We start from the raw sequence: 19,915 nt of genomic DNA, 5'->3' as shown, positions 1-19,915 counted from the left end.
ACGATGTGTGTAGGGAAATCACTGTCAAATTGTCTGGCTGGTCTGTTAGGATCCATGTTATTGAATAATCCCAGCACGTAGACATAAGCAAGAAGGAAGAACGCAAAATGAAAGGAGCCACGATATCTATTGTTGGAGTTTAGCGTCTGCTTGAATCACTTCATAAATGTATCAAGTAACTTTAGTGTCTATCCTGCTAAGTCTAGAACAACGTTATCGGCTAAAGAAAAGGAAGGGCTATGGCGGGTGGTCAGCATCTGCGTCAGAGACCATGAACATTCCAGGTGACACAGGCCCACGCCACGGCTCTGGATTGGATGATCGGATCATCGCTCACTTTCAGGAGCGTTAGATCTTAGTGCTTACGTTTGTACATTTCGTGTCACATTTCGTGCATGTACTATATTCAAGATGGCGGCCCAGTATGTGATCAATCGCCGTAACATTGCAGTCAAGTGTTACGTTACTGCAACACGTGACTACCCTCGTGTTAACTAAGGTGGTGACCATTGCAAGCTGTGTCCACCACGGTGGCCAAGGTGGCGCGCCACCATAAGTCGTCCTTCTCAAATGACCTACAAGTCTACCACACGCACTGACATCGTCACCACCCCTTGTAATCCAATTTGGCTCGCCACCATCTCTATGAGGTCATCACACAATGGTCACCTTGGAGGAAGGAAGGCTCAGGCGAGTCCCTGCCCCTGCAAAGCCGCGCTAGAAAGTGGGGCGGAAATTAATATTTTGTCCCGGCGACAGCATAGCAACGGCGTCGTGGTTGCTAATATTTATCGGCAGGTAGCAGTGCACCTAAGTTAGCAGCGGACAGTGACCGACATAGGCATGGGAAAAGAACAAAAATTACAAAGGTTCAACGCTGCTCAACCAAATATTGATCGAGAGCATTAGCTGCGGCTGACCGAGCGTTCTTCTCTTTTTCTTCATCCTCAGCCCACATATAAAACCACACTTTAACCAACCCATATGACCGCGTGCCTTAGTGGCCTATAGGGGTAACGTGAATGCCAGGGTCCTAGAAGGCTGATTCTGACATAACCGTTCCATGTGAAACGAGAGACCCAAGTTGGCAGCTCCTGCCAGCTCTTGTGTTACGTGGGTTGTGACGTTACAGCGTCACGTGGGTAAGACGTAACTGCAGCCGGGTCACGCGAAGGCTTGAAAGTGTGAGTAGTGTTGCTTTCGCAATAAAAGTGCAGTTTTGCTAACTGCTTAGTGCCAATTGCGTTTTCATTGAGTCGTCATCATCAGCCTGACTTACCCACTGTAGGGCGAAGGTCCCTCCCATTTTCCTCCAATTAACCCGGTCCTGTGCTAGCTGCATCCACTCAACACCTGCGAACTTCTCAACCTCATCCGCCCACCTAACTTTCTGCTGCTACCTGCTACGATTTCATTCCCTTGGAATCCAGTTTGTTAGCCTAAGCGATCATCAGTTATCTCTCTTCGCACTACATGTCCTGCCCATTGAATGTGCGAAGTTGGCCAGGTAGGGGCGACTGTGACCACATTTATTTCGGGAGAAGCTGAAGAGGCGGCGGCGGCAGCGTCCAGCCGAGGCGAAGGTCCCGAGCGTTCTGAAGCTCTCTTGCCGGCGCTGCTTCCTTCTCTTCTTCTTAGGCGCCAGCATATGTGGTGGCGCTAGCGCATGTGGTTGCTCCGGCGTCTGTTGGATCCACTTTGTCTTTCGGCGTGCGGCGGGCGCATGCCACGCGAGTCGCTACATGTGGTTTCTGTAAGCAGCGTTTAAGACATTTTAAGAAGCTAGTGTGTTTTCCATATTTTCCAATCCAAAATATATGTTGTACGTTTTGTGACACGGCGGCAAAATATCGCGAGATGACTTGCTACGCTCCAAGCGATGTACGGGGAGAAATCGTTTCTGTGGACGTTTCGTTGCGCAATGGCATCATGAATTTAGACTTTAGAGTTCCGTTATTCACGGCGCTAGCGCCTTGCACGCCGATATACAATGTTTTGCTTAGTTGTTCAGCCGTCGGCGCTTGGCGAACGTATTTCCTTTACGTGGCCTCTGTTCATAACACACAACGCACACATAAAGACAACACGTTCGCCAAGCGCCGGCAACACATTTTTCTGTATTGTTGTCCAACAGCTTAATGGTCACATCGCGCAAATGGCTAGGGAACAAGACAGGCTGCTGCTTTATTAATGGTCTCCGTTGGACAGCTCTCGGTAACAAAAACAAGCGGGATACATATCTTTCCTCAACGCGGTTTGGCCTGTTCGTCGGCCAGGCGAGTTTTCTGGCAACAACATATGCCATCCAAAGCACTCAGTTCGCGGTGATTGACCGCCCTTGTGTCCATTGCTGGCAAAATATTTTTGCAACACATTCTCTTACAAAACATTTTACCCGATTCGGCGAGCAGAGCGGTCGGGCGGAGGCCTCTGGCACCGCGCATGTAACCACAAGTGTCCTGCTAATTGTGTCTGCCTTCTACAAAGTGTCAAGTAGCTGGTTATAAAGTGTTTCACCCAGGTGTCACGCGATACGAATTTGCATAAGATAAACGCTCTAATTTCCTCTGCTCAAGTATAGCGAGGCCGCCGACTGTTGCCGGATCGCTTGTAGGTTTGCCTGGTTCATACCGGCGTTCCTTGGCAATTGTACCCACGTAAAACGATGTTATCAATAATCAAATTGACTTCAATATAGCGTAAACTATACTATATGGCTATTTTTATTAGCAGAACTCATGAATTGTTCCTGGCCAGAAATATCAGACTCTCAATTACGAAAGCGATGCTAAAAGCGGTGCACGAGCGCGGTGCGCGAATTGATGCACGAAAGCGGTGCCCCTCTGCGATGCAAACCAAAGCCCGCGCGCTCTTTCATTCTCAAAGTAATTTCAGACTAAACGAAATCTTCTTTCGCCCGTAGCTCTAAGTATTGCTTAGGAATTTGGACTAAATTGTAGCGAAGCGAGCAGCTCCTGACTCCGGCGCTGAAACAAGCAACAAGTTTCTGTGGTATGACGCGGTGTTATCTAAGTGCCTAAAAATGAGTTGGCAACTGATACTGGCGGGCGATAATGATGTACACGTTCCCGAATAGTTGGAATAGAATCTGTGGGGTAGGATCGCCAAAACAGCACGAGCGTCGTGTTTACCCAATGTGTCCGCAGTGTAAACTGTATAACTCATCCGCCTTGAACACTCACAAGTGCTTGTCTTAGATTTGAAACAGGGGGCTGCTTAGCGGCGTAGGAATGCAGATATTGAATGCCAACAAAAGCCGCCCGGATAGGACAACGTCGAGCACTTTTCCGGCTTCACAAAATGTGACGTCCCGGCCTCTCCTCTAACATTTCCTTCCTCCATGATGCCCCCCATGGCGGCGCACTGCCAAAACTATGACGGCATCACACAACATGACCACCAGGCTGCGCGCCATCATAATGATTAAGGTTGGCCTCACCACAGCTTCCCCCCTTCGCGCGCGTGGCTGCCTGACCAGCAGTTTCCACCTATTCCTGTCTATTCCAAACTGTCTACTCCAGAACATCTATTCCAGACTGTCTATTCCAAACTTGGCCCATCGGTCCCATTTCTTGCAGCCTCGAGCAGCAAGGTGTATAGGCTCAAAATGGGACCAGAGAAACAGTGCAAATACCATTTCATTGAGAAACGAAATTGTCCCCGAACTGCGCAGAGATGGAGTTGAGGTAAATGCTAAGCAACTCCAAGACGCTCCTCACCGCCATATCTGGCGCACTTCGAACCCGACCCGCATCATATATGCCCCGATACAATCTCTGACATCACTACGCAGGTTGTCATGCGGGATCGACTTAAAGAAGCCTTCTATATCCACGGAAAAGTGTCAGAGTGGTCTCGTGCCTTTCTTTAACGTGGTAGATTACCCGTTCGAAGCATTTCACTTGGAAGGGGTCCTCCATAATGAGCACATGCAAATTAGTCTGCCCAAAATTATGCAAGAAGCTTCTGCCATGCACCGTTCTCTGAGACAATAAGCCATGGCGGGCAATCAGTGAGTCTTTCCGCTAAAAATAGATCTACGCGCAGCTTGTTGTCCCAGTCAATTCTCGAAGCAAGCTTGTCCAGTTTCAGACTTTCGCACACTTTTATGGCATGGCTCTTTACTTAACGCAATGACACGACCTCATCGCGCTTTTGAAAGACCGAATCTCCCCTTTCTGTTGCTCGCAATTTATAGGCTTCTGACGATATAAGAAATCCCCTTCTTTATTCGAAACAAGTACAGAGATGACAAACATCACCCTTATTACGCGGAAGGTCCCTTGCATGTCCAATGCTAAGCATAAGCATTGCAGAGAACATGAAAGCTCGTGTGCTTTGTCCTTTCTCGTCTCGTTCGAGTTATTACTGCGCTGTAAGGTCCAGCGTGCAACGAAGTATATGCGAGTTGAAAAAAACGTCAGCCACGTCGCTCATTCAGCGGGGTTGTTAGCGTTTTAAGGTGCATGCAGCGAAAATGAATTCTTGGTTAAAATTTATCTTTCTTTCGGCACGACGTAAGACAGAGATCATTAAGATGCCACTGCGCAAGCGCTCGCTTCGGCAACCATTTGCTGCGACCTCGGTTTACCCATAGGCGGCAGAAGCCTCCTGTTAACGGCACATTTGCAGCCGAGGCCGTTCCCGCCAGCGACAAACAGATTTCTGAGGCACCTCAACCTATTTTAAACAAGGAATGTTACCACAGTAACGAGAGACAGGTTTCTTTCAACACATAGCTCGAGCGGCTCACTCTGAAAAGATATAATGCTGGGCAATCATCCTAACCAATATTGATAATTGCATATGTAAGACAAGCGCCGCTATAGAAAACGCATAAAGGCCAGTTTGGGGTGATTTTAATCACATGGAGTTTTAAATGCATAAGCTAAACGCCCCAACACGAAGGCGTTCTCCCATTGCGCCTCCGTTGTGACACTGCCACTGCGACTGGACTAGCTGATTGATTTATATATTCCTTTATAGGTTATCGATCTAACGGTATGTGTTACAGGGAGAAATCTTCGTAGGTGGATATAAGATGGACATTTAAAGCGAAGCGATGTTTATAAAAGCTTTATTTATTGCATAGATGTCCGATGTGCATAAGCTATAGACAGGTTTATTGCAGCCCGAAATAATATTTAGTCTTTTGATACCCGCAGGTAACAGGAGCATGATACTCATAATTTAAATTAATTTCCCTTTTTTCAGGCCCGCACTGAACGCATCTTTTTTTTCTGATAAGGTTATCGGATGGCGTTCAATTCGAAGCGTACAATTCTTTGCCAATTTTTCGATAAAACATTTCTAATTATTTTATAGCAAAAAATGTCTGATGCTGTAGTCAAGAGCGGATAGTTTATTTAATTCATGTGATGTTTGCAATTTAATAATCAGAAAAGTTTCAACAAAGAAAACCTTTCTCAATGTACATTTTTATACGCTGCTGTCGCGTCTTCCAAATAGAGTAAAAAGCACATGCAAGGAAACGCATAGTGCTGTAACCACGCCTGAGATTTCCAGAAGACATATAACAAAGTAGCAAAGGAGAAAACGATTAAAAATCAAAGCTGCTTTTGCTGAACCATTACATATTTTGAGCGGTCCATCAAACTGTCAGTGTAGTACGATTCTGGGAAACATTAAGATATTTTTTTTCTTTATTTTCCTTCAAATATTATTTAGCCTAAAATAAATTGACTGTCTCGTGGCTGTAACGCCCTTCATATTCCCAGGCGAGAGCCAATCAGTTCAGTGAATTATTTAAATGATGTATTGGCTAACTTGGGTATAGCAACAGCTGAAGTACGTGACAGCAGTTTCAGCAGTAATGACACTAGGCAGCGCAGTACGCTTGGCAGCAGAATCCTTGTGCTTGCCACTTTTAGAATATGCGTTTTATGTTTAGGGGCACTTGCGAATCAAACTGCGACAAAGTCGACAGAGTACAGCAAATATTTATGAATAATTAAATATCGCTTTCCTTGCGCAACTTCCTGCTCTCGATCCACACGGAGTAACTTGCTGCATCTTCCTTCTCTTGACTGCCGTCGTGTCAAGACAGATATAACGTTCTTTTACAAACTTTTTCAAGGCCGCATTGTGCGCCCTGAGCTCCTAGAGTACATCCACTACGAGTACCGCGAAAGAACAAGATGGCATTTAGACCGTTTCAAGTTTCTCTGCTTGAAACGGTCTAAATGAAGATGAGAAATGAAAATCGGCTACCTGGGATGAGGTTGCCTATATCACTTTCTTTGAGTGCATCAAAGTGAGAAGTGCACAGTCTCGGGTGAAGTTCCTGTACTTAGCGCTTATTTCCTAAGCAAACTGAACTGCACTCAAATTCGTTTCAAAGTGCCTTTACTATACTCGCCGTCTTTTTTTGTACGCTTATATTGTTCAGAACTATAAGAAAAAATAAGTTGCGTTCCGTGCCGTAAATATACGGTAGAAGTTGAGCATGCATAGTCGAAACAGTCAGTATTCGTTATAATTACGCTCTCAATAGCGTTTTTTTTTTTTTTTTTTTTTTTTTGCAGATCCACGTGTGCTGTGAAAATGAACTGGCTGCGCGAATATTAATATGGGCATTCTGGTACGTAACCTTGTTCATTTTATTTGCCCATGATATAATATAATGTTAAATGAGACCGCCCAGTTTTTTATATACTTGAGATCATTATGGGTACAACTGCATAAAATCAGTGTCTCAAAAAAAATATTTTTTAAGTCCATAATCACAGGGCTCCGAACTGACGCGACCCTCCGAGTCAACATAGTCACCGAATCCATCTGGAAGAGTTTTGTAAGGACTCTAAGGGAGTTCGCGCACTACAGCAAATAATTTGGGGAATTGCAGTGTATACCTCGAAACTGGCGCAATATCAGGCCATATTTCTTTTGCAGACGCACCCACCACCACGTCAGAGCCTCTACTCTTTCATCGATAGCCAGCGTGGTCGTCAGTCAATGATTTCGGGGCCGGCTTGGCGCACGCTTTCTACGTGTTCAAATTGTCGCTATACTGTGTCACGCAATGGGATTTTTGGAATGCGGAGAATCTCTGCTATCATACGCACACTCATTCGACGGTCCGTGTTCAAAACATTGCCAATACCAAACACATTTTCGTTACTTTTATTCGTTGATTGCCGTCTAGAGCGGGATTCATCAGCGGCGTCTTCCTGGCCCGCCTTAAACGCTTTTGTCCACATTGAAACATAAGAATGTAATATAGCAGATTTCCAGTAGGCTTTGAATTACTTGGTGCGGTCGGCAAAACTATTATTGAGTTTATTACAGAAATTTATCGCGTACCGTTGTTCGCGTACGAATGTCATCGTACGACATGACAAAGGCACTTTCAGCAGGTAGTATGTAAAAGAAACCGCGATCCTGACGCTCCCAGAACTTCGAGCAGACTGCGCTGGGCAGTGATGAAAATATGAAAGTCTCTCCCGTCTAACCCTACCAATCCGCCAGCGGTAGGACCCACAGCATGGTGCCCGAAAAAAATTGCATTACCTTCCGGACACATCCTGTGTATACAGGAAATCGAGCGGCCGTCGCCTTATTTCGTCCATGGCTTCGAACTCCATGTTTGCTCTAACCACGCAACTGCGATACAAACAAAATGTTATTTTCTGAGCTTTAGTTATTTTCCGAAGCAATTAGGAAAGCTTACAGAGTAAATTACAAACTCTGTGGCTCAGTCTGAACATTAAAATATGTTTTTTTTTTCTATTTTAAACTACCTTTCTTTAGGAATTTAAAAAGGGTTGCCGAAAAGCCCGCTATATGTTGCTATAACATCCTTATTTTGTTGTGTTGAAGGCTGTCGTATTAGTATCTACTCCATTTATTTCCTGTTTGTAGTCCCAATGCAGCAATAGTCCCACTATACAGGAGAAGGATGTAAAAATAAGTATGATTGCAACTGTGTTCAAGTAAGCAGAATTTAATGCCTTTCATGTGTCTTTGGCAGCTGCATCCGCAAGGCAGCGTCCTGAAATCTGGACAGAACAGCCACATCAACACAATTACCACCTTAGGCATAGCTGTGATCAACACCATCATCTATATGAGTTGGACGCGCCTTAGTGGAACGCCCCAGCAATAACCTTCGGAGGGGGAGTAGAGGAAGAGTTGCGCGGAAGAGTTGTGCAACAGGATCACAATTCTCCTAGATTTGCCCTTGTGCCGCCTTTCTTTGGGCATGATAGCCTTTAAATATTTTTTCCATAAACAAGCCCTTGAGCACAACTGAACAAAGCATCTGCGTTTCGCATGCTACTGTTCCCGCCTGGCCCTCAAGGCGATTCTCCAATCAGCTTAAGGCAGTTGACAAGCTTCTTATTTTTGCAGGTGCGAGTAAGTTCTCATAAAGGGAGACGTGAATAAGAAGCAGTCCTACAGCACCAGCTTTATGATGAATTTCTCGTAAAAAAAAAAAAAAAAAAAACACATCAGCCAGCGTGGTGAAGACGTTCTCTATAAAAGAAGGCATGAATGTGAAGCTGCCTTGTAGCGCCAGCGTGGTGAAGTTCTCGTAAAAGAAGACATGGAGAAGCTGTCCTACAGCGCCAATGTGGCGAACAAGTTCTCATAAAAGAAGGCATAAACAAGAAGCTGTCCTGTAGCGCCAGCACGGTGAAGAAGAAGAAACTAAAAAGGCGGAAAGATTTAGTGGGCTAGCACAACGCGGCGCCAGTTCAGACAGATCATAATTCCTTCGAAATTATCGCTTCCGTCACTTAGGGTGGTGAGAAGCCATGGTTTGGAGACGGTAGCTCGCGCAACATGATTTAACCCGTCGCTCCCAAACGTCGAGGCACGACCTTCAACGGCCGAAAATCTGTCAGAGCACATCCTTCCGAAGTTGACACCAACGAACATGTCCGATCCGATCTCTCCACTACTACAGTGCGACACGAAAAGGTCAGTTCCTAGCACGACCAAAATTCACAGACGTCTTTGGACTCCCATGCTGGGATGGGCGAGCAGTACCGACGCCCTCCTGTCCTCGAGCCCAGCGGCAACGAGGCCATATTTCTCCAGGTCCGTAATAACGCCTGCAGTCCAATCAGGCTCACATAACTTCCGAGTCAAGATCCCCAACATGCAGCTTTCACTGCCTACGTTCCCTGTCACCGACAATGTTAAAGAGTGGAACCTTGAACATTCACGGCAGATTACCAAGAAACGTTCACAAGTACAAGACTTCGGTTCTTTCTATACGGCGGAAGAGTTCAGTCTACCTATCAACACTGGTCACCGATGTCTGGTTTCGGCGAACGAAGGCTATGCAACGAAAGCCAGTCATGGTTTCCACAAACCCCTGCGTACGGCGTCCTACCAGAGAGCGGACCAACACCCCTGTGAACTAAGTGAGACACAAACACAGACGGACGACTGTCTGCACTGTGTCTGTAACGTCCCCAACGCCAAAACTAAACGGCGGATCATGGCCATAAACAGCGACACTGCAACGAGAATGACCCAACACGTTTTCCTTGTCTTGTCGCTGGTGGGTGTGTCACTCCTATGCTTCTGGACATCTTATTCACTGACGGAGACAACTCTAACTAACCTAACAGCCCCAGTGTACAAGGTTGTCAAGATGCCGGAAGACCTGCCCACCGTTATGCCGGCAGACATTACAAGCCCCGCTACGCGAAAACACAGCGAAGCGCAAATCGCCGGTAGGGCGGCTTTCGGCGAAAGTGATTACCTGCAGGAATTCCTTGCTGGAAAAGAACCGGAATCTTCAGTACGGAACTTCACTGCATCCAAGTAGCACGCCCTTTAGCTATTTAATAAATGCAAATCAAGTGCATATCAAAAGAAAAATAGTCAGGTCCATGTCAATGTTCTTCAAAATAACGACAGTAAGATCCAAAGTTTGGCAAAATTGAGGTTTGTCTTCGTGACTATCCAAATGGTCTCGTCAGTTCTAAACCTTCGGGCCTGAAACACGTTGAGTTTATCTGAACTCCAATGTTTACAAAAGGACACAATACACATTTTAGGCAGACACGTAAGGCACTGCTAATGCAAAAGCATTTTTTTTTTTTTTCATTGCGCATGTCTGCGCTTCGCTGGCGCTTCTCTCGCATTGTCTTTTCCTCACATGGCCGTAGTTGCTCGTCAGCCAATATCTGGTGAGCGTTTTAATCCGGCATGCCAAGCGCGTCGATGGAATGGTGAAACTTTGAATGTCAGGGAACAGCCACTCTCTTTCCACGATGAGCTTCCTTCTTCTGTTTGCATGCCCCGCCTGCGTCTTCGTACTTGCGGGGACGGCCGCATGCAACCCCACTGCCGCGTTTGACCATGAAGTAAAGCGTGGGCCGCACTCAATCACATTCCTCACGTGATATACTTGGTCAATGCAAATCCTGCCCCTCTCTATAGCCGCATGCATCATGTTACCTACCTGCTGTGCTACTGCGCTGTACTCAACAAAGGCTTTATGAGTCATCTTTTTGCAACCATTTCTTGGTCCCAACAAGGGTCGCTGACGAAGTTACTGACGGACGAGCCTATAGTAACGTCATCTCATTAAAAATGAGCTGCAGCGGCGAAAACCTCAGCGGCCACACGAAATAACTCGAATAGGGCCCACAATGCTTATCTTGAGTAAGAAATGATGTGCAGATTGGGCGTCGATTTTGCCATGACTGTCAAAATATATGAACGCGTGCTCTCGTAGTAGTTTATGTAGCGCTTTCATCTTATAAGTGGTGGAAATAATCTAAAACAGTTTTTGATCCCAGCCGTTTCTCAGGAAGCATCTCTTTCTCAGCAAGAGATGATATGAGCAGTATTCTTTCGCAATGAGCCAAAGAGAAAGCAAAACTAAGTCGAATAGTATGTATTGGCAAGTGAATATAAACATTCTTCTGAAAATGCGAAGAAATGGGTCAGAAAAGTTGTAGCACACCTGACTCTATCAGCTGAGACAACGTTGTTCATTAGCACAGCTCCTCGTTTTAAGCTGCTGTGCAAGATCGTGCATATTGTAACAGAGTCGTCTACTCTTAAGGTGTGTGGAAGACCACTGAATAAGGGTTGAGGAAGAGTCTTAGTTTGCAAACCGAGCCGACGTTTCGACAAGGAGACTTGTCTTCGTCTGTCCAGCGCGCTGATCACGCTACCCAGACGAATTAACAAACTTGTCGAAATGTTGGCTCGGCTTGCGAACTGAAACTCCCCCTCAACTCCATTTCAGTGCTCTTCCATACTGTGTGGGCATCTTTTTTTTTTTTTCGTCCTACTCAGAATGGACGTTCAAGGGGGCCGTTCTCTTACAAGCCCTACTGCACGCGGCACGGCCGCATGTCACAGCAAAGGGGCGCAGATACAGACGTACCTCAAGGTGGTGTTTCGAGGTACGTTTCGCCACTTTGTTTCGAAGCGCTGTCGGGTCGGACGCGCTCTAAAGAGAACGGCCACGTGCTCATGTGTGCGCTTTAAAAGTGGACGACTTGTAATACATACCACGCATGCTGTGCAGTACCACACACATGATGCCTGATGGGTTCCTTGTTGGGTTCCTTCGATTTCCAATTGTCAATAAAGTGACTACAGCTGAAGGAGTGCGGCTTCGACTCCGAAACTCTCGTGCCTACAAACAGGAACTTTTCCAAACCCGTGGCTATATAGCAAAATTATCCCAAATCTTATCGCACCTACGTGCAAACACTGCTCACAACCGGCCACATTCATTCATATGGTGTGGACATGTACACGACACAACGCAGACAATTCAGATACAGTGGATGCGTGGGAGTCCCTCCTGCGTACCACCGAGCTCGCCCAATAGCGCCAGCTCATTTTGCGCGCATTGGAGGCAGCAGAGTCTCAAGGGATCCCTACTGACTTTCTCTAAGCAGTGCAACCAGTCATTCGGCTGGTTCCCCTTCTTTGGGAGTAAATTTAGAGCTTATAATCATCATCATCATCATCATCATTTCGGCCGTCACTCCTGGGGAACAGAAGGCACAAAGCATCCGGTAGCAAGCAGGATTTTAAAACTTCGGCCCTGTCCATGACCACACAGTAACCAAATACGTAGGTTCGTGCCTCTGCCTTTCAAAGAACCATGCTTAGGTCACCCGCCACTCATGCTTGTGTAGAAACCCGTAGAAATGAATCGACTTAAAAGCGTCCGACGAGTTTGTGTAGCTGCCAACCTTGCTTGGCCATACTTCGTTTCACCGGACATATTCACACAACTAGCCCAACTTTCTGCTCTCTTGAGGATATATTCACGCACAACATCATCTGAAACTTAGGATTTCCAATTTCCACACAAACCAACGACAAACGGCACGCTCCGATGCACTGGCAATGCTCTGGCTGGGGCCAGCGCATGCCAGCGATTGAGCGATGTGCCGAGAGGCGGCGCCACCCGTTCAGCTGTCCGGTCCGATGACCTGGCTCTCCGCAATGATAACAAAGGAAGCCAAAGAGTTCGAATCCCACCGCTTCCACTATGTCGTAGTCTAGTGTTATTGCGCAAGCGTTGGCATAGAGTTCAAAACCATTTATTCCGGTGTGGTCGGCCGGCGACAAAAAGACGATACACACGCGCACACACGCAGTGTCGTTACAGGGCACTGTAGTGTCGTTCCTTGCTGTCTCCCAGTCCCAGTGGGCCCACCGCGCGCATGTCTCTCGACGCAACCACTTGCCGCGTGGTGTCGCCCTGATCAGTGGCCGATAGTCCACGACACCGTGTAGGCTGCCAACCTGGTCACTGGGTGCAGAAGACTAGAAGCGCTGCTGGGGTGGTTCGAGCTATGGATAAAGGCGGTTCGGAGTAGGTGTGGGTGAGCTTAGAATATCAGCATAAGAGGACTAGAGGATTGGCAGGCGGTTGTACGAGTGGCTGCATTGCTTGGTGTACCTCATCGCTTATAATGTTAGAAATGGAGGCGGGAGGCGGCTAGACGCTCAGTGTGGAGGGAGGTGTTGCAATTGCCAGCTCCAGGAGTGCTTGATGGTTGTTATATTATAGCCGAAGAAGAGAAAGTGCAAGCGTTCGGTGAAGAAAGAAGACGCTGATGCGGGCGATCCTTTCAGTGCTCTGGTGTCGCCGCCGCCGTCGCGCTGGTTCCTGTTGCTGCATGCCCTGCTGACCTGTGGTCGCTTTCATCGTCCCGTCCTTTGGCTAGGACGTGACATTTGGTGGAGGTTCTGGGTGAGAATCCCATGCAGCGCCGCCCTACACGTAAATCGAGCCCGGTCTTAAGTCTAGGCCGCAGAATTTTCTTAGAATCTGCTGCAGTACCTGAAAGCCGCACTAGTCGACGTCAAAAAGGCCAAGCTCCGGAATTCGGACTCTTGCCCGAGGGGAAGACCGCCAGGGCTAACATCACCATGTCCTTCCAGCCGCAGCAAACCGACAGTGCGGCTGCTGCACGGATCATCTACGTGCATTTATGTTGGCGCGGCAAAGAATTCTAAAGTAGGATTTTTCACGGAAGTCGCAGCTTGCGAGATGGCAGAGTGTGATCCGCCTCCACTATCCGAACTAATTCTCCTGCAGAGGCGGATGGAGCCGCTGTCGCACATGCGCTGGCCCACTCCACCATTGACAAAGGCATAACCGAAATTTACACCGATTCTCAAGCTGCATACCGCCACTACCTAAAAAGCGTTGCAACACCGGCCACCCGCCATATTCTTGCCACAGCCACCTCTCTCGACCGAACGGTTAATTTGACGTGGATTCCTGGGCATGCCTCGATTCCCGGTTATGAGCGCGTTCATGCGCTGGCCCGAGAACTCTATTCCCGGGCCCAGGATGATCAGGCACCCAACCCCGTGCAAGAGGCCCCATCGGTCCTTTCTATCATCAAATCACCACATTCTACAAACACAGCCACATGACACTGCCACCCCCTCATAGCACCTTGTCACCCTTAACCAAAGCCGCATAGCTACAATTGCAGACAGGTTGCTTCATTTCCCCTGCCGTTTCTCATGCTTTCACCCCGGCTTTCCCCCTCACTGTGACACCTGTGGCGTGCCCAAATCCACACTTCCACTACATTTGGGAATGTCCTTCCCCCCACGTAGTAACACCCACTCCCATCCCACTTATTCTTCCTGGGAGGCTGCTTTACGGACCGCTCAGCCCGCCGGCCAGAAAGTGCTAATGGATCGGGCTCTATGTGAACCACAAGCCCGTGGACTCCTGGACTATAGTAGGGGACCACTCTAGAAGACTTATTTTTGTGTGTGTAGTAAAGTAGATTCCATCCATTCATCCTGGTGAATTAAGATAGGATTTTTAATTTTCTGATGACATCAAGATCAATGACAAGTACTCCCGTGGTATCCCACGGAATCTCGCGAAGTGGGACACTTCTCGGGAACGCACGGACGGACACGCTGTCGAGTCATGAGCAATTAAAGGCTTTCGCCTTAAAAGCGAAGTAGGAATTCAGCAACTTACGATGGTCGTTCCAACCGTTGTAACCGGCGACGCGATCGTAGTGGCCGAGCCAATCTTGAACATCTTCAAATAAGTCACCATGTAAGGATATAGGAATTCGCGGCGAATGGAGACGAACGGGAACCTGTAGGCATCCGGTAGGCCAGTAGTTTGAGCAGTTTGAGTGGCTGTTGAGACGGACATTCTGTTAAAGACCTCGCTAGCGGCGACTTGTTCAAAGGCTGGTGGGCGTGTTGATGTCTTAAATACGCTTGCCGCTTCGTCGGGCACAAAGGACATAGATCTGCTCAGCACCTGAACAAATTATCGCGGGTGAAAATAGAAGAGTAGCAACAGCCCGTTAATAAGTAGCCTGCAATCTTTCGGATTTTTTTTCTGTTTCTGCAAAACTTTGATTTCCTTTTTTTTTTTACGCAAAGGCCACATCAGTTCCAGAATGCATGTGGCAATATGCGATACTTATCATCAGCAAACATCGCCTTTCCATTCTGAGCAGTTTGACACCTTTGAATGCATTTTTTAAATTTCATTTCATTATTACATTACACTAAATTTTCTAAATTAGCATCATCTGGTATTGGCTTTTCATTCTGAATATTTTGGCACTTTTGAACTCCCTTTTATCAATTTGCTACCTTTTCAATTATCTGAAGCTATCAGTGCGACAGGGATGATTAAGGTGCTCGAATTTACATTCGAGAGGGTATATATGCATTGATCTATCGCCATACAAAAAGCGGCCGCAGAATTCTCCCCGAATGGCTGTCAAGGACTAGCAAATTTGTTGTCTTGATGTCACGAAGCTGCAGGTATACTGGCTGATCACGATTATCCCTATATGTACATATCCATGTGCTTTCCGTGTTGGGATTGGGGCTTCTTTTTGCGAAATATTCTCTTCTTCCATTTTTTCATTGCTTTTATTAATTCATGATAATTCTCTCATTAACTCGATCGTCATTTTTTATCACACGAATCAATCATATATCAATAATTAGAACCGCAAATCATCATATTATTTTACGCAGCCCAATCGTTTCCAACCCATACGCGGTGCTTATCCGGCGGCTTTTAAACCAGACGAGTGCTATCGCTAACCAATTATTGTTATAACCGGGCTAAGTAGAAAGAACAAAGAAACCGTATGACAAACCATGACCGCGACTCGAGCGGCGGCCCGCTCCGCTGCCTCTTGAGTCTGATTGGTTTATAGGAAGGAAAAGGCGCGGTAATTGTCGCAATTAGTTTTCTGTGGACACCTCAACCACGCCGCAAGGGAAGGGAGGAAGATGAGAGTGAACGTGGAAAGAGAGAAAGAGGAGCCATAGTGGATGGCTACGGAGTAATTTCGACCACCTGGGGATCTTTAACGTCTTGATTCTCATCTTGACCCTCGATCAACTCCCCTGATGGGGCTGGGACAGGTAGGCCACCGCCACTTAGGCAGTGGCTAGCCTGCCACTGAATTTTTATCTGTTGTAGGCCGTCATTGCACCCGCCACCGTTTCGATGGTGGACGACGGCTGTTGTTGCGGCGCGCGTCTTTTTCTCGCTCTTCTTTTTCTTTCTTCTCTATTTTCTCTTCTGTCCGCACGAGGCAGCGGAGGTGGCTCAGTTACAGAGCCAGGAGCAGGCCCGTGCATTTTCTTTTCCTTCCTCCTACAGTCACAACAACAACAACATCGCACAGCACACGGACGTCTCATCATTTCGTCTCCATCGAAACGCAGCCGCCGAGGTCGGGTTCGAAACCTGGTACTCCGGCACAGTAGTCGGGCGTCTTCGCGCATGCAACATTGGACCTTGCCGGCATCGCATGCGGGGAGAGAGTGCGATCCGAGGAACGCCAGGAGAGCGAAGTGCGAGAAGACAGGAGAGAGCGGTGCGTCAGCTTTGGTTCCAATCATGGAGGAAGGAAACAACTTATTCTAATGCTAAAACTCCCCCTTTCCTCCATTCCCTTACGGTGCGGTTCCGGTGTCGACGCAGCTGCGGCTCAAAGTCAAGCGTGGCGTCCGCTGGGCTCGAAACCTGGCGCAGTATTGTTTACGCAATAAAATCATCCGCAGCAACGGTTTGCATACCTTCATAGCAGCACCCTTACGGATCGGAGCGAGGAATTAAAATTTCTCATCTAGGCCGCACAGGCATGGTAGGCACAGGCGAGCCAACGCAATACCGCCGTGAACAACTCAGTTTGCTGCAATTTTCCCACAGAATCTGGCAACACGGAGAATGGCGGTGCGCGTCTCGCGGTTTTCTGCGCTGCTTTTCGTGGCATGGTTTCGCGCATCTGCTGACATATCTTATTCTGTGTGCGTTTCCGGCGTGTTTTAAATTGTGCTTTCCGATGTGCTTTAAACTGTGTTCATGATGATTTACACATAGGAGCCGGTCGTCAGCGCATCGTGCTAGCTACGTCTGGTGCTCGTAATACACTGCGGAAACCAACGAGAGTTCTGCATGCACGCTTTTGCCGGAGATAGCCTGGTGTATTTATTTGTGCAGATGTAAACCATAGTGCGGCTCGGGGGTTGTGACTTTAGGGGAGCTCTTCCGACTGCAGAAGAGTCGACCGTGGTACAACATGCGTCAGCTAAAGGTGGGAGACACGTTCGACTCCTTTGCGGAGTGGAAGAGCGCCCTAGAGGAGTTCTGCAAGGCCACCGACCAGGGCTTCAAAGTGCACGCGTCCAAATCGGTGAAGAGCTATAACAAGAAGCTTGAGCAGAGCCGGCTGAAATGTAAAACCAAGCTTCCGGCACCGGAGACCGTGGACGAGAAGTGGCAGTTCACCTCTGTCCAGTACTGCTGCGTCCTGTCACGGGGCAAGAGCAAGGCCCGCGATGATACCAACGGAAAGTGAGTCGCCGTCGCTTAGTCTGTTTAAGGGTTCAGCGCTCTAGGACGTTGTGTAACTATGCTTTGCTTGTGTTTGCGTGCGTCGTCCACTTTCCTTGTTCTTTTCTTTAACTCGGTTTTAGCGTTGAACCTTTCAATATAGGAAGAGGCATAATTTAAAAGTTCATTTTGCATTTGCATTGCTTTGCTCGAAAAACTTATCTATTAGTTTTTCAATTTCGGTATGTATCACTGCGATGTCACCATTCTTATTCAAATTTTTTTTGTGTAAATATTCTATGGTTCAGACCTCCAGGAAGCCTCACTGGTTTGAAAACGATAAGCTGTTCAATTTTTGCATGCTTGTACTAGAATGTTATAGTAGGTGTCATTGGGAATGGAAATTCAAACGTCATACCACTACTATTCGTCAACTGAGACCTGTGGAATCATAGTATTATTGTCTTCTTCAAGGTTCACATTGTATTAGAAATCAGAAATATGTTGACATTGCTGTGGGAAAGAAGCAGGTGTCGAGGTGATGCAACAAAATCGGTCTGCAGGACTGTGCCAAAGGGCATGCTGTTAAGTAGTTTTTATTGCACTCATTGTGTAGCACGAAAACAAACCCTTGTTGCACTGCAAAGAGTTCTGAATTTTGAAAAAAGGAAGTCGCTGTTAGCTTTAGACGCTCTGTAAATGTAACTCCGGGGTCAACGAGAGTACCTCTTCTGGCAATGCAAGCGTCGCATGAAGGTTGCCCGTGGGCCACTTGGCCGTTTTGCTAAGGGTGTCAATACGTAGCTGAGAAGTTTTCTAAGGTGCGTCTATCACTGTAGGTCAGTGTTCGACATCCAGCATGGGAACTCTTCAAGCACCAGGTTTTTAAATAAAGCCCCCCCGTCACCAGAAAATTCAGCATCAGCGCGGGCATTGGTGTTCTGAGCGAAAAATCATGACCATGTGCTAGCAGGCACTAGCTGGCAGCTGACATGGCCATGCATTGGCTGGACATAGGGTTGCCTGACGTTGCATTTGGCAGGAGCTGCCAACTCGGGTCTCTCCATTCATATGGGACTGGGATATCAGAATCAGTTTGCCAGGACCTTTGCATTCACGTTACCCCTAGGACACGCAGGTATGCTATATGGCTTAGTTAAAGCAGGGTTTTATATGTGGTGTGGTGTGGTAGCCTGTGCTATCGCTTCATACCTTTAAAGGGGTATCCATAGTGTCTCCCGTAATTATTTCGTTTAGTCCTTTGTCTTTGCTGATAATGCAGCAATATCCTGCGTTGCTACACATTGCTGGTAGGCATATTCTTCCCCGCGTCAGCGATTAAGATGAACTGAATTTATGTGCAAAAGGTTTTCAGCATTGACAAAAAAAGTTGTCGTCTCTGTTGGACTATTCAATTTCAATTCAATTTATTTGCTTTAAATATTGTACAAAAGCGGGTGATCAAAGCATCTGGGCCCGTACAAGCTGATAGTTTGGGCCCATGCAGTAAAAGCACATAATAGCATACCCAGGTGATAGTGACAAAAATTGTATAAATCTTTACATTGATAAAGGTTTGTACAATAAAAATAGCAAGCAATTGAGAAATGCATCATGGGATATGTGATCAATGAAAGAAAAAAATATCAATATCAGGCAATATATAAACAGATCAAAACAATACACAAATACTACGGCAACAGCAAGCAGGGGTTTAACAAGATGCTAGCACAATAAGAAAAACAATAAACACTTCTGTCAAGAGGAAACGAGGATTTAACAAAATCAAGTGTAACAACAACAGAGAGAAATGTTAAGGATAGCACCACACTTTGGCAAGAAAATTAAATTTTGTTTTTACTGCTAATGGAAGAGTGTTCCGTATATTATGTGCCAGTGTATGCTAAGAGTCGTCTGCTGTATAAGTTGTGAACAGTCGGAGTGTTAAAATTATAGTTTTCTTCGATTCATGTATGTCTTGTTGGCGTTATAATGATGGTTGAAGGAAGAGGGTTAATATCAGACAAAATTGTGGGCACAGCACATGTTGTTTTGTAATCTCATGTGAGTGTGAGTGGCATAATCTGAAGTTTGTGAAAAAAGTGGTACTGTGTATTCTCTGCAGCTTGAACATGTTAAAATAGCATGTTCCTGCAAAATAATAAGTGGTTCCAGATAGGAAGGATATGTTTAACCCCAAGATTTGAGACAATACGTAAGATGGCAATGAAAAATTGCGAAGTATGTCATTTTTAATGTTAGAGGAAAGGGCTGAAGTGATTGATGTAGTGCGGGACTTAGTTTTTTGTAAACGTTACTGATATGCTCATTGAAATAGTGACGAGTCCAGAGCGATGCATGATTGTATTTGAACTATTTCTTGCTTACCAGTTCTGAAAGTTACAGAACAATTATTTTTATTGCTTGAATGTGAAAAGGTTACTACGATACGCTGCACAACTAGAGGGAGAATATGTCACAGAAACCTCTCAGGAAAGTGGAATAATTTGAAACCTTTCTGCTACCATATTCCTAGAATGACTAAATAATTTAGCCTTTTCTTTGCCATTCGAAACAAACTTT

General features: G+C 46.5%; 1 protein-coding gene across 9 annotated transcripts in view; it reads left to right on the top strand.

Annotated features, from left to right (window-relative positions):
• Positions 1–16,688: 16,688 nt before the first annotated feature.
• LOC146200171 (uncharacterized) overlaps positions 16,689–19,915 on the top strand; it is a 96,404-nt gene continuing 93,177 nt past the window's right edge. For 6 of the 9 annotated variants that reach the window (XM_084595404.1, XM_084595403.1, XM_084595407.1 and 3 more), the window contains exon 1: positions 16,690–17,353. In XM_084595404.1, coding sequence (XP_084451530.1) covers positions 17,079–17,353 — 275 coding nt within the window. In that variant the 5' untranslated portion in view covers positions 16,690–17,078. Of the gene's footprint in view, positions 17,354–19,915 lie in introns of all 9 variants that reach the window. The other 3 variants (XM_084595400.1, XM_084595402.1, XM_084595399.1) reach the window with 1 other exon arrangement.

The sequence above is a fragment of the Amblyomma maculatum genome, chromosome 2, assembly GCF_055883805.1.
Source record: "Amblyomma maculatum isolate TAMU_Amacu chromosome 2, ASM5588380v1, whole genome shotgun sequence".
NCBI classification, from domain to species: domain Eukaryota; kingdom Metazoa; phylum Arthropoda; class Arachnida; order Ixodida; family Ixodidae; genus Amblyomma; species Amblyomma maculatum.
The sequence above is the reverse complement of the archived record's forward strand: the minus strand, read 5'-3'. Positions and strand labels throughout refer to the sequence as shown.